The 15031-nt window shown below is 38.9% G+C and overlaps 1 protein-coding gene across 1 annotated transcript in view; it reads right to left on the bottom strand.

The window, feature by feature from the left end:
• Positions 1-15031, bottom strand: part of LMBR1 (limb development membrane protein 1) — a 61174-nt gene that overhangs the window by 20976 nt on the left and 25167 nt on the right. The window contains exons 5-8 of the mRNA XM_083579867.1: positions 13587-13690; positions 2719-2845; positions 2267-2335; positions 553-617 (exon numbers count right to left, since the gene is read on the bottom strand). Coding sequence (XP_083435993.1) covers positions 553-617; positions 2267-2335; positions 2719-2845; positions 13587-13690 — 365 coding nt within the window. The remainder of the gene's footprint in view (positions 1-552; positions 618-2266; positions 2336-2718; positions 2846-13586; positions 13691-15031) is intronic.

Here is a 15031-nt window from a genome sequence, read left to right as displayed (position 1 = left end):
CTTTGCAAAATCATAGATTGTTTTCCAAAAAAATCAATTTCTCATTAGATCCCTTGACCGACAAAATAGCCAGGTGCCATAACTGCAGTTTTTGATGAGTGCAAGCTTGCTTACACTTATTTCAGTGTCTGACAGAGAGCCTGGCAGTGTGCAAAAAGTATGGTGGGCTATACACACTTCACTGAAAACTAACTGCAGTTGTTTGTTGCAAATATCCTTTAGTAAGGTAAGTGATGATACTTCACACTCTTTTCCAAGTGGACTTGGAATATTTATTTTCAGGTGGAAATGTCTCTGAAATATCTGTAGGATATGTGTGAAACAGACATTTAGAAGTTTCCTCCAGTTTATCGGGGCCTAGTTAAGTATTTTATGACTGAACAAAATATAGAGCATATGGGTTTATTTGATTACAATTTAGCTTCATTATCCTCTCATGGTAATGGGGTTACAGCCTGGCCAGACCAGGCTCCTACTTGATCTCAACCCACCCACCCCCATGCTTGGGACCTGTTTGGATTTGCTTATTCCATCAAAGCAGGCAACACCTACCGTTGGCTTTACAAGCAACTGACCCATCACTGTAAACATTCGTGAAAGTCCCACTGGTGTGCATACTGTGGAGGAAAACGAAAGATAACACAGTTCTAGACTCCATTAAACAGAATCTGAAAGAATTAATATAGGGAAGGGGCAATTGTAGTTAGCAAGAGAAGCTCCATTCTGCCCAATAGTTTCATAATTTGTTGCAATGCAGGATAGGCATTGGCTGTTTTCAAGCAAGTCAGAAACTCTGGTAGGGGTATGGAGTTAGCTTTACAGTTGTCTGAATTACGGCCAAATCCATTTTCTTTTTCCATTTTCTTATTCTGTCTTATTCTCATATCACTGAAATTTAAAACTGAGAATGATTCAAAGATGAGTTGTTTTGTCCAATTTATGAGAAACTACCTCCACCCTGTTACTGGTCAATATTCTGCCACCAATAATGAATTTCCTGGGAGTATCTTGTAGAAGTTTTATTGTTCAAGTAAAAAGTTAAATTAGATACAGTTTGTAAGCTTGTATTTCTATGCTGCAAGTTGCCCAGACAACAATGTCGCAGAGTGACTACATAAATATACTTAGCAGATAAGTAAATAAATATCCCTCCCCTTTTAACAGATGCTTCTACACTCTGAGCATATACTGGGATAGTAACAGTAGCATAACATCGTAAGAGGAGGCTGCTGAATCAGACCAATGGCCCATGCAGTCCAGTATCCTGTTCTTACAGTGGTCAAGATGCCTACAGGAAACCTGTAAGGAGGACCTGAGCACCATCCCCAGAGGAAGAGCACGGCCTCTGTCATGGCTAAAAGCCACTGAGGGACTTCTCTTCTATGAATCTGTCTAACCCCCTTTTAAAGCCATATAGATGGTGTGAAAGATCGCTGTCTGAGACATGAAAAGCTGTTGCCAGTCAAGAAGAAGAAGAAGAAGAAGAAGAAGAAGAAGAAGAAGAAGAAGAAGAAGAAAGTTTGGATTTGATATCCCGCTTTATCATTACCCTAAGGAGTCTCAAAGTGGCTAACAATCTCCTTTTCCCTTCCTCCCCGACAACAAACACTCTGTGAGTGGGGCTGAGAGACTTCAGAGAGAAGTGTGACTAGCCCAAGTTCACCCAGCAGCTGCATGTGGAGGAGCAGGGAATCGAACCTGGTTCACCAGATTATGAGTCCACTGCTCTTAACCACTACACCACACTGGCCCAGAGCAGACCATTCTGAGCTTGGTGAAGTTTGACCTGGCATAAGGCAGGTTCCTCTGTTTCTCTATATCTTATTGGGGGCACCCAAGCTGCTGTACGCAGCTTTGTCCTGAGATGTTTATTTGTTGCTCAGGTTCAGGCAACTGGCAAGCATGCTGTCTCCTCTTGTTCATACGCTGCAGACTACAATTGTAACTTTTCATGACACCTTGCTAGCTCTCAAATATGCAGTCTCCAATTTCCCTTCTGTATAATGGACAAAACTTAAAACAGAGGGATATAAGAAACAAGTCTTTACATTTTTTTACATACGAAAAGGAGCTGTTATGAATGCCAAGATATGGTTTTTCCAGCACTGAAGTTTTCACAACTAGTGAGCGCATTTATAAACAAATGTTGTTAATACTAGTCAAAAACCAATAGCCAGGGGTGAAAGGATAAAGGCGTTGATACTAAAACGTCAAAAATAATTACGTATGCAATACTTCCTCTTCTGGTATATACTGCAAGACTTACGTAGAAGTAATAAACATCCCATCAGTGATATACAGGAATATAAATAAGGGAGGTAGAATTCCCAAAGATCTGAAAATAAAAAAGGTAAAATGGATTCAGCTTGTACACTATTTTGTCTCATTTGGGCAATAACATGGGAAAAAAGTATGCCGATCACCGTGCAATCATTCTGCTGCTGTCTTCGTAAACAATTATACTACCACGCTTACAAATTTTTGGACCACAAACATTTACTTTAACACATTAACAGTGGCTGACTGAAGACATGGACAAATCTATCCTATGAATGCATATATTTGTCAAGTTGCCTTAACCTCGATTAAGACTCTTGCTGAGCAGAGAAATGCAACTCCCCATACCTTCTGTTCGCCGCAGTGGTTAGAACCTAGAACTGCAAGTTATTCATATCAATGTTCTGAAAACAACAGAATATGTTATAAAGATGTCCGTACCATACAATGACTCCATACTCGCAGCATCATTGTCTATGAGAGCTGAAGCCACCCAAACAATTCCAAGGATAAGCAGCGCAAGAAGAATGAGCATAACAAGGGTTTCCAAAATGCGTGCTTTGATCCCCTGTAACAAAAAATAACTTGCAGTTAAAACACACACAAATATATATTGACCCACACACAGCTGATCACCATATATTTCCTTCCATAAGTGACTTTTGAGAGCCTAAACTAGACTTTCTTCTTTTAAAGCCACAGACAAGAGTTTACAGTTACTAACTGGCATCACAGTTTTTAACAATTTTATTCCATAAATCTTAATATTTTCACAGGAGCATTTTCAAATGACAAACTGCTTTTATTAAGTCACTCAGCTGAGAAAGGATATTGGTCAAATGTTATCTACGGTTCCAGTCAAGAGAATGGAAAACCAAGTATGGTATGTAATCCAGCCAGCATTAGTTTGCTCAAGTACAATGTGCCAATCCACATACAGTCTTCCACCATAATGGTTTCTGCTCTGTTCCTTGCAATGTGAACACCCTCAAGAGCACAGCACAGCACTACACATACTTGAGATGCAATACCAGTTCCTTCTCATGTAGGTTATTGGAGATGGCTGGGTTTGATATAAACATGGCCCAACACACATCAGTTTCTCCTGGGCCAGACACCCAGATCCTCACTTTAAAGTTCCAGCAATGCCAGAGGGCTACTTTCAAGTCAGCAAGAGAAGGTTGCAAGTTTTAAAAGCTTAGCTTCATTTTCATAAAAGCACTTCAAAAATCCTTCTATACTTCCAAATCCAATTTCCCTATGTCTATCTCATTTCTTTTCACGATTACAGCCATCCTGCAGAGGCGCATAAAGGACCTGATAATTAATTCTTCTAAAAAGCAGAATATGCCTATAAAGTAACTTTTCAGCTCATGCATGAATGGCAGCTGACTTTACAGTCTTGAAGCAATGAGAGACTAGGAAGCCACAAAGCATAATTACTAAGAAAGAAGCCCTCTCTCCTCCCCTAATAAATCTGTATTAAAGAGGATTACTATTATGTCAATTGAAACACATTAAGACATGCCTCAATAAGTGTGTTTACAACTTATACCTAGAGGGTAGTTTCTCTCCATTCATGAAGTATATGTTTTCTGATGACAGTTCCCTGTTGACTCTGGATCAAACTTTTGACTTAAAATTTTCAGATTTTTGTACTTTTGGAAAATTCCAGGAATAAGTAGAAGCAGAAAACACACCAGGCTACCACACACATACAATTATATGGATTGGCTAACAAATATTAAGTATTATTGACTCAGAATCAAATGAAAAAATATCAAGTCTTGTCAAGACAGTGTGTATTAGACTACAGATAAAATTTCTTTTAATTGTGAGAAAAGCCTGACTTGTTAGGTTGGTATACTAGATTTGGAGCTTTCTGCAGTCATGCTTGAGGCTTACATTAATATGCATTTGTAGCTATTGTCCTCATTAAATTAGTGAAAATCACAGAAGCTGCCTTTGTTGTTACAATTATTCACTATTGGGACATGAGAGTCAAGAAACTTGAATCAGAGTTAGCAGACCTAAATGGAAGGGGAGCAACACATTTTTTGAATATACTCAGGGTAAAAGATGCATCGATGGATGACATACAGAAGCCTCAGACTGTCTAACTAAAATGGTTGTCTCTCATTCATTACAAATGAATGAACTTGGTAGGCTGGTGGAAACCTACAGATCCTACAATGCTTGCCCCAAAGTGCTCTCTATCAGCAGTAATATATACATATATTAAAGGAAGCAAAACATCAAATAAGAATACCAGACTAAGGGTCATTTTAAAATAATATATTTGCATACAAATTTATTTTAAAATATTTTGATACCACCTTTCATGTCAAGTACTGAAGTGGTGTAGTAGAACAATATTAAAATTTTAAAATACAGCGAGAAAATGCAAATAAAAACTAGGAAAGATATATTATGACAAGCATTAGCAAAGGTCGGGGAACACAACTGTGTTTTTTAAACACCATAGGGTTGCACTGGAAAACAGGGAGAACAAGCTCCTTCTGGTATCCTGGCCACAAACTGTTTAAGGCTTTATAGCTCAATACCAAAACCTTAAACCTTACTAGGTGACAAAATTCAAACTGATTATTAAGGTCAATTAAAATTTTCAAAGATCTTAAACTTAAGCTGTCTATTTCAACAAACTGAATCAGCATTGCAGGAGTTCAAGTACACTAAATTATCCATGAAATTAAAACAGTCATATTCCTTAAAAAAAAAAAGTGGAGGGGGGCCTGAACAATAAGCTGACACGTTTCTACAGAACTCAGGATTTAACACACAATTCTGCAGAATATCTTGGTCTCTTGCAATGTGTGTTAACATTGCTTTGTATTGGCACTGCCCTCTATGCAACTGGCAAATCTGAGAAACACCCATGAAACAGACCCAACCAGAACTTTTTACACCTGCTTAATTCTTTTTCTATGGGATGCGGGTGGCGCTGTGGGTAAAACCTCAGTGCCTAGGACTTGCCGATCGTATGGTCGGCGGTTCGAATCCCCGTGGCGGGTGAACTCCCGTCGTTCGGTTCCAGCTCCTGCCCACCTAGCAGTTTGAAAGCACTCTTAAGTGCAAGTAGATAAATAGGTACCGCTTTATAGCGGGAAGGTAAACAGCGTTTCCATGTGCTGCGCTGGTGCTGGCTCGCCAGCTGCAGCTTCGTCACGCTGGCCACGTGACCCGGAAGTGTCTTCGGACGGCGCCGGCTCACGGCCTCTAGAGCGAGATGAGCACGCAACCCTAGAGTCGGACATGACTGGCCCGTATGGGCAGGGGTACCTTTACCTTTTTAATTCTTTTTCTAGGAGCTTAGGAAGAAAATATTGATAAAAATATTCTTTTCTAATGCTAGCACAATAATTTAGCATTCCAGTACCACTACAGAACTTTAAAAAAATAATAAATGAGGCAAAAATGAATGAGGCAAAAATATGTAAATTCATTTGTTTCATATAATTTATTCTTGTCAGAGAAGGAATGGGCAGGGTTGTTGCATGGTGTAGACCTGGCCCAAATTACCTGCCCATCATCTGTACTGATTACAACCCTGAAGTCACCGATGCTGCTGCAGTTTTAATTAGCAACCATAGTATCAAATGTCCTATATTGTGGCTTTTATAGTTCGAGGATTTTCAAATTTATGTTTAATAATAGCCTTAACCACTAGTTGCAAAGAAAGCCCTAAGCCAGCGAGGATGCCACTTTAAACAAAACACCTATAGCAGTATGTTTTAAATGAATTTAAAAGAAAATATTAACTTAAGATTTTAGCACACGTCAAAACATTGGATAGCCTTTGATGTCACTGATTAAATAACTTTTGCTTCTAGTTCTGGTAATGAAAAAGTAAATGGGGTGTAATATCATGCAGCACAATTCAGCTGCATACCAGTAAACATTTCGCTGAGATCAGAGCACTAAAATTTCAGTCTGTGATGGATGATTTTTATAGACAAATAAATATGAGAGTAAATGCCAAATAAACACACACTCCTAACCACATTCCATTCTTCTGTTTGGAAAGCCAATATTCACAGTAGCTTGTGCTTATCCCAAACTTCAGATATTTAAGCAGGCATAGAGTGGGCTTCTGTCATATAAAGGAACTCTCTCATTAACAATTTTTCTGGGAAGCTATACAGAAAACCCTGCTTGGGAAAAAGGCAAGAGTTTAATCAAGAGATGATTCCCCAGTGAAGAGCTGCCCTTGTCTTTAATAGTATTACCAAGAAATAAAAGGGATTAAAGTTATTCCAGAATTTTTTTAGAGGAACAAAATGTTTTAACAACAAATCCACTAAGTGATGCACTACAAATATTCCATCACAGTTAAGATAATTCTGCACTTACTTCTTAAAACATGTAAAAGTCTGTTAAGATACCTGGCAAGAAAGCCAAGATCTAAAGCATTTGTACTAAACAATATTCAAAGATGATGCCAAATAAGATTCTCTGCCAAAAAATCAAACATTAAATCTGTATGTAAAGCTGCTCCATCAATTTCTAAACCTACTATTCTTGGCAATGCTGAAATTTCAAATAATGTAGTTTATGAACTCCAAAATCTATCAGGAATGATCCTCTGAACTAAGGAGTCACAACGTATCAGTCATCTATATTAAATAGCCAGCACTAATTTGCTTTCTTCCTGTTTAAAAAACATATAGAACCTAAAATCACCACAAAGGTGTAAATTATTTAACTGAAGTTTTATAGATTTTTTTCCCTGCGTATTATCTGTACAGTGCTATGCAGTCTCTTGTTGAGAATTGTTTCTCACTGCTGAAAATTTAGGAAACGATTTTGAAGAACTACAGAAATGCTTAGCTTAGCACTGAGCTGTCATAAATAAAGTCTTTTGGGCAGTGGTCTCTCACTCATATCTGTACAAAAAATAAGGGCTAAGCCTGTTTTATTTTTAAACAGTTTTCTTATTACAACTGTTCTATGCTAGAGAGGGAGAGGTGGAAGTGGTGATGGGGTTACTACTTGACACACAACAGCTGGTGAAATATTGCTCTATTTTTTGTAACAAACACCAAGATCAAAACATTATGCAAGTTAAATTTCCTTGAAAGGTTCCCAGCAGGAGCCTTCCTTTTTGTTTTTCGCAGTGCTTGATTTCCTTTCACCCACAAAAAAAAACGGCTCACCAAGAACATCCATGTGCCACTAACACTAAGCAGCACTTCCTTAATCACTTATTTCCAACAATTTATGGATGATCAGTGGCAAAAAAACCGAGCAAAAATAATGAAAGAACGCAATGAAGCGTCCTTGAGACATACTGGCTTAGACTTCCTACTCATTTCTCTGTCTCTTTAACATTGGGGGCCTGATACAAATTAGCCACTGAGGGGGGGAAAGTCATCTGGTCATAAAATACAGTACAGGGTCACTTTTATGTAAGTTTGCCAAAAGGGACATAAACCAGGACAATTTCAAACTGTGACACAGGATAGAAGTATATTAAAACAATCTTTGTTCCTCCTCTATTGTGCTGTCATGTTGCTCAGCTTTATAGATATTCTGAGCACCAACACTGGCCTCTTCACTTCCACCTGGCCTACCTAATTAATTAAGCAAGGAAGTTACCTCAAAATTTTCTACCATTTGCTTTTATTATCAAGCACTCTCTTTTGATGTTCTCAGAGTTAACTTCTTAATCCACAGACTTTTTGTGCCGTGTTTCAAACATGAAGATGTCTGGATACTTTGCATAATTGGTCAGGATGTTGCTGTCGCTCATGGTAAATTTTATGCCATAACTTCAAGGGCAAAAAAAAACACACACACACAAAAACCCAAGGTGAAAGTATGCTCTGGTGTGTGTTTTTTATTCATGTTTCAAATTTTGCATTTCAGTAAAATACAAATGATGCCCCTTCAGAAGCACTTCTTGCTATGATAATGCATTTGATGATATGTCAAGAAGCATCACTATAGCTAGGTTATGAACACATATAAACAGCATTTATCTTTCAATTGAGAATAAACACAAATTGAACTTATGGCCTTTGTGTACACGTTGTGTGCACTGCTCCCCTGGGTTCCTTTGGGAGGAAGGGAGAGACAGAAATTTAATAAAATACATACATACACTGACAGCTGAGATTTCAACATATAGGCCGAAATCCAAATAGCTCCTTAAGCCAATGCAAAAGGTTTATCGTGGACCATGGAAATTTTAGAATTACTTTCCTTTCCAACAACCCGCATCCCCATGCTGTATGCCCTATAATAGCAAACTCAGGTGGCTGATTGGCAATACAATAGAACCAAAATGAGGTTACTGAGAAACAAGAGGGAGACATCAGCTTACTTGGGTGAACTTTAAGCAACTTAGAAGTCTAAAACTTTTCTTTTTTTTTAATTCAGAGGGGGAAGCCTATTCTATTCTATTCTATTCTATTCTATTCTGATCACATGCTGTAGGCAGGAGCAACGATTTGTGAGATGTCAGCTCGCTCTGATCGGTTTTTCGGACTCGCCAAGCTGTAGCAGGTGTTAACTGTGTCCTTCTGTAAAACATCTAAGCAGAACTGTATACCTCCCACCCCAGATCAAAACAAGGATACACAGAAAAATGTAGACGTAAATAATGAACACATATTTTTAACAGAAAACTGAACTGCACACCCAAGAGGGGAGGGCCCTAGTTAAACCCTTGTCACCTATCGTCCTATTTCTGTAAGTTGACAAGGGGTTAATTTGCTTGGCACATACCACAATGGTTCCCAACTGGACGGGTCCCAATTGCAGTGCTAGTGATCAAAGCACCTGATGCAAAACTGTGCAGCCGAATGCCGCATCATCAGAGAAAGACCACTTGTAAGTTATAGTATTCTAGAAGATATACTGCAATATTTTGTTGCTGATAAACTTGTCACAAACTGTTTTAAAAACTCATGAGTTTTTGTGTTCGTGGGTGGGGGGTGCTATCTTGAAAAGAACATGTCTAAAGGTCCTTGTTATCAAGAACTAATTCCACAGTTCTTTGGATCACAGGCTCAGAAGGCAATGGTGTTTTGTTTAGTTTTGTTTTGTTTATGCATGCATGTATGTATTATTACATTTATGGATAAAGGTAAAAGACCCCTAGATGGTTAAGTCCACTTGAATTTGACCTTGCGGCATGGCGCTCATCTCGCTTCAGACCGAGGGAGCCGGCCTTTGTCCACAGACAGCTTTTCCAGGTCATGTGGCCAGCATGGAACACCATGATGAGTGCCAGATCACATAGAAACACCAATTACCTTCCTGTTGCAGCAGTATCTATTTATCTATTCACGCTGGTATGCTTCCAAACTGCTAGGTTGGCAAGAGCTGGGACAAAGCCATGGGAACTCACCCTGTCATGCGGATTCAAACTGCCAACCTTACAATCAGCAAGCCCAAGAGGATCGGTGGTTTAGACCACAGCACCACCTGCGTCCCTATTATGTTTATATCTCAAGGTGGTGTAATAGTTCTCCCCACTCCATTTTATCCTCACAACAATCCTATGAAGTAAGTCAAGCCGAGAGACTGTGACTGGCCCAATGTCACTCGCTGAGCTTCTTGGTCAAGTGGGGATTTGAACCCTTGTCTCCCTAGTCTGACATGCTCCCTAATCTGACATTCTAACCACTACACCACACTAGCTCCAAAGAGCCATGAGGGGAAAGAAGGACACTCCCATTGCTGTTTTGGAAATACTTGCGGAAGAGCTTCCTCAAACCATCACACAGCGCTGTAACAATTCTCATGCTTCTGCTTATGCAAGCAGAAGAACATCCTTGATTTAGCTTCCTTTTTCTGACACGGTGCTCAAGTGCATGGCATAAAATAGTCCTTCCACAAGTAGAAGACACCTTCCACATAGGAAAGCATAGCTTGGCTCTAACACAATGACACAGAGAAGCTGCCAATTCACATAATAGGTAAATTATTCCAAAAAGAACCAGCTGAAGCACCAGCTGCATATTAACAAAACAAAAAAAGTCCAGCAGCAGATGAACAAAATCTCCTTGGGTAAAATATAAATCCAGAATTAAAATATAGGAAATTAATTACATTGCCCTTCTTATGTGCTTTTAACGTTTTGTGTATCACAATGAGTGAATAAGTGAAAAAGTAGATTCTAAAAGTAAGCCTAGGTGAAATAATTTGGGTAACTAAAACAATTATGTTTGTTTACTATCAAGGCAATAATGAACTCCAAGACATTTAACAAGGATGTAAGTACTGAAAACCAGCTTTCAGAGTGAAGACGGATCTATCTAGATTTACAATTTAAAGAATATGGAGAAAACTGCAGACCCAATAAAAAAATGTAACAGTGGACTAAGGGAAAAGGCCATTTAAGCCCCTTTTAAAAAGCAGTGAGTTAATCCCCTTAGGCCTAAAATATCCTGTCTGAATTAACAGAATGGTTTAATTAAAACCCTAGACAGAGAATCGTGTTTAGTTTGATTTTCAGAACACTGCATCCATCCATGGTGAGTGGCCAATTTCCGTATCTGTATCTCTGTGTAATATGGAAGTGGTTTAAAAAAAACAACTTTTGCCCAAGGGAATCAATGGGAGCCTTCCAGAGGAACCATATGCCATAGAGAATGAATGCCATCAATTAGAACAGAATAACTCACAATAAATTTGCAAGCAGCAAAGAGTGGTAGTGATGAGGATGTATCTTTTTTAAACAAACAAAAAATATTAGTCTAGTTGTTATAAACATTACTAAGGCCTACTTTTCATTATCAAAATATGTCATAATTTATTATACAATATATTACACTGGGGTAGGGGGTTAAGTTCTAGCTGTCAAGCCATCAGCCGGTGCCCAAAAAGAGTCAGAAGGCTTTCTTTCATAACTGCAAATTTAACACTGTCTGTTCCTTAACTGTAGTAATAGGTTCAGGTAGGTAGCCGTGTTGGTCTGACGCAGTTGAAATATATACAAATAATGTCCAATAGCAGCTTAGAGACCAACTAAGTTTGTTCTGGGTATAAGCTTTCATGTAATTTGATGCACGCTTCTTCAGATAAACAGTAATAGTAGTAATAGGGTTAGGAAAAGGCAGCAGAATTACATATTCCCATCAGCCTTAATCAAAAGCAGCAAAGCTATGGTCCAGATACAAAGCCATGGTGAGCACTATCCAAGACTTGTTTCCAAAATCAGCACAGAGATAACAATCATGTCGAAAGAAACACGGACTGAGGGGAGAGAGTGTGTGTTTCTAAAGAAAATGTACATTCCTTAGCTGGATCCCAGCTCCATAATGATGATTAGGGGACTGGTATCATTACATCTGTGGAGGCCTCAGATATCAGATACAGATTGTAGTCCTACCTAATGGGAGAACCTCAAGACTTGTTCGGGGGGAGGATAAATGGCTTTTCCAATGCTATAAAAATACTGACCATAAAGTAATATCAAACATCAATTCACATGTTTTGAATCAGATAGTTCAGAATTCACTCACTTCATCACTTACATCCTCATAGAAACTTGCACCTACTTCCATTAACAAATGGTTTGGGAGCACCTAATCTTGCTCCCTGAAATTTGCCATTTTAAAGGAAGGTGTAAATAGATACAAGGGAAAAGTGAAGAGTTTTAATTGTTTATATTCAGGCTGCTACATTTAATCAATTTATCCAGAAGCACATTTACACAGATTTTTTTTTAATCTCTAATTTATTTACATTTTTAATATAGTAAAAAACAAATTCATTATTTTGGAAAAACCTATTTCCATTTCATTTATTGAGGAGTATGATTGTGTGTGTAAGAAAGTTTCATAAACACACACACAACAGATACAAAAATTCCTCTGCAGGCATGGTATGTACATTTTCATACACCACCACCTGTGAAGCAATGCAGGTATCAGATATTCAGTGAAGGGCGACAGCTCAATGGTAGAACATCTGTTTTGCATGATGAAAGCCCCAGGTTCAATTCTCCAGGTACAGGTGAGAAAGACTCCTGTCTAAAAACCTGGAGAGCCACAGTCAGACATGTTGACAGTACTGACTGAGTTCAACCAATGGCCTGACTAGCAGATTCCAGGATCACTGGGATATCTGAACCATTTTCATGCTCATATGCTGCCATATGCATTTTTTCCTATCTGGGCTTCAAAATATAAATCTGTCTGAACAGGAATAAGAAGGAGACTTCTAGATTGCATCTATGGGGACTCCACATGAAGAGGAAAGGGTTAGTTCAGATGGCAGAGGTGGAGGATAACCTGCAGAAGGAAACTAAGACTAAGAAGGAGACCATACCAAACAATGGGAGGAGTTAGCAGTCAGCAGCTGTTCTATTTAGCTGATTGCAGTCTCTGGGAGCTTGCAACCAGGACTTGTAAATAGGGGTGTCTGAAGTGTGTTTTGAAGGGAAGGCCCAGAGTGCTGTCACAGGGAGCCTGGCGCAAAATATTACTCAATTTTTTAAGTGTCAGCCCAGTGGTGGACCTGTCTTTTTGTGGCCCTGAAGCTTCAACAGTTATGGAGGACCATTTGCAACCAGCAATGTCTGGGTAACCACTGTTATTTTCTTCAATGGGGTTGTTCCACAACAGATCACTGTACCGTTACAGCATCTGTGCTACTGACTCTTAAACTTTGGGAATTGTTGAAATATATACAACCAAAAATTAAGCAATTTAAGTCATGTGACTCAATTTGGGTCTACTAGACCCAAAATTGTAACGCAATAGGACTAAGATCGCTTCTGGGCCCTGAAACTTAAGCTTCATTATTTTGTAGTAGTCCCTTGTGTCAATCACAAGCATGCCACAAAGTTAACTATTCAGGTTAAGTCACATTCAACACTGAATATTCTTGTTATTTAATAAACCGTGTTTAAATTATTAATGCTAATTCATATATAATTTTACTGTAATATATTTCATAGATTCATAACGTATTTCAGATATAAATTCCCTAAATAAATCTCTCACTCACTCACGCGTTATACTCCTTCAAAAATATTATTTGTGTACTGTGTTATTTGTTTTATTGTAATAGCAAGGTTATCAAACCTAATATATTAAGAGGACTAGCCTGAATGCAGACCAGCCAAGAGTTTTGTTGTACTATAATATATTTTTAAGTTCCTGTTACTCAGGTTTATACATAATTACTGCCAACGCCAATTACTACCATCATTTAACACACATCAATTTGTTTTAGCATAGATTCTAAAAGCTGGCCATTAGTTTTGTATATATAACATTGCTGGCTGCTCATAGTATTTTAACCATCACATTCACATATATTTAATACAAACGCACCTTTTTTAAGCCAGCAAAGCCTTCCGACTCCAGAAAGAAGAAAGCAAAGGGCATCAGTACAAACAAACAAAGGTTGGAAAAGAGAGAAACAAGATTCCATAAGCCTAGAAAAAAACAAAATGTCTGTGTTACTTGTGAAAACTGCAGAACCTTTAAAGTATAACACAAAATGAGTTCTATCATTTATTCCACAACACCCTCACGGAAGTGAAGAAACCTGATTTGATTTGGTTTCTCAAATGTTTTGTAGCTGAATCTGATTGACTATATGGCAGCGTGACATCAGTACACTGGTTGTATGATCCCTGGCTGGCTATAATGCACATATATCCTGTTTTTTAGAAATACAGTATGCCAAAGCGGCTACCCAGAGTCAGCCAAAATGAGCAAAATGGTAAGGGAAAAGGCCATGTTTGTGAAATCTTTGGAATAAACATGTTGGTTCTGTGAAATTTATTCATACCAATTGTCCACAATTCAGCTCACTGCTGAACTTTATTCTCATATGCTTATGAAAGACCACTATATCACTTAATAATTTATTACCTTCCAGTGTTAACAGCAGAACCCAAATATAATGCTCAGTGACACTTTCACTACTCTGCATTACAGTGGTACCTATAGTTACCAACTTAATTCGTTCTGGAGGTCCGTTCTTAACCTGAAACTGTTCTTAACTAGAGGCCTGCTTCCGCTAATGGGGCCTCTTGCTACTGCTGCGCCGCCGGCACACGATTTCCATTCTCATCCTGGGGCAAAGTTCTCAACTCGAGGTAACTCTTCCAGGTTAGCCGAGTTTGTAACCTGAAGCGTTTGTAACCTGAGGTGTTTGTAACTCAAGGTACCACTGTACTCAGTTTGAAAACTAGATTCCTCTTCTTGGAGGAAACCAATTTTCTGGATCCATTTCAATCAGGGATTTGGCCTGGTTTTGGCACAGAAACTGCTTGTATGATAGCCTCTGTCATGAGGAGAGATGGGGAAGTATGTCCCTGTTAAGTTTCCTTGACCTCTGATCCTGGCCCGGCTGCACTGGCTGCCAATCAGTTTCTAGACCCAATTCAAAGTGCTGGTTTTGACCTATAGCATTTTTAACGGCTTAGGACCACCTCAGGGACTACCTCCCCTCATATGAACTGCCCCAGACCCTGCAATCATCATGTGAGGCCCTTCTTCATGTGCCCCCTTCCAAGAGAGGTCTACAGGGTGGCAACATGAGAATGGCCCTTTTCTGCAGTGGCTCCCCATTTTTGGAATGCTCTCCCCAGGGAAGCTCTGGCTCACCTGCTGCCTTCATGACATATCTTTAGGCACTGCACAAAAATGTTCCTATAAGACCTGGCCTTTGGCAGATTAAGCAATCTAGGGCCTTTAAACTGTGTTTTTACGGGGTGATTTCTTTTGTTATTATGTAATCCATGTCGTGTTTTTGTTTTGTCTATTTA

Source organism: Podarcis filfolensis, assembly GCF_964270895.1.
Source record: "Podarcis filfolensis genome assembly, chromosome: 12".
In the NCBI taxonomy this organism is placed as follows: Eukaryota; Metazoa; Chordata; class Lepidosauria; order Squamata; family Lacertidae; genus Podarcis; species Podarcis filfolensis.
This window is presented reverse-complemented; position numbering and strand designations above follow the sequence as displayed.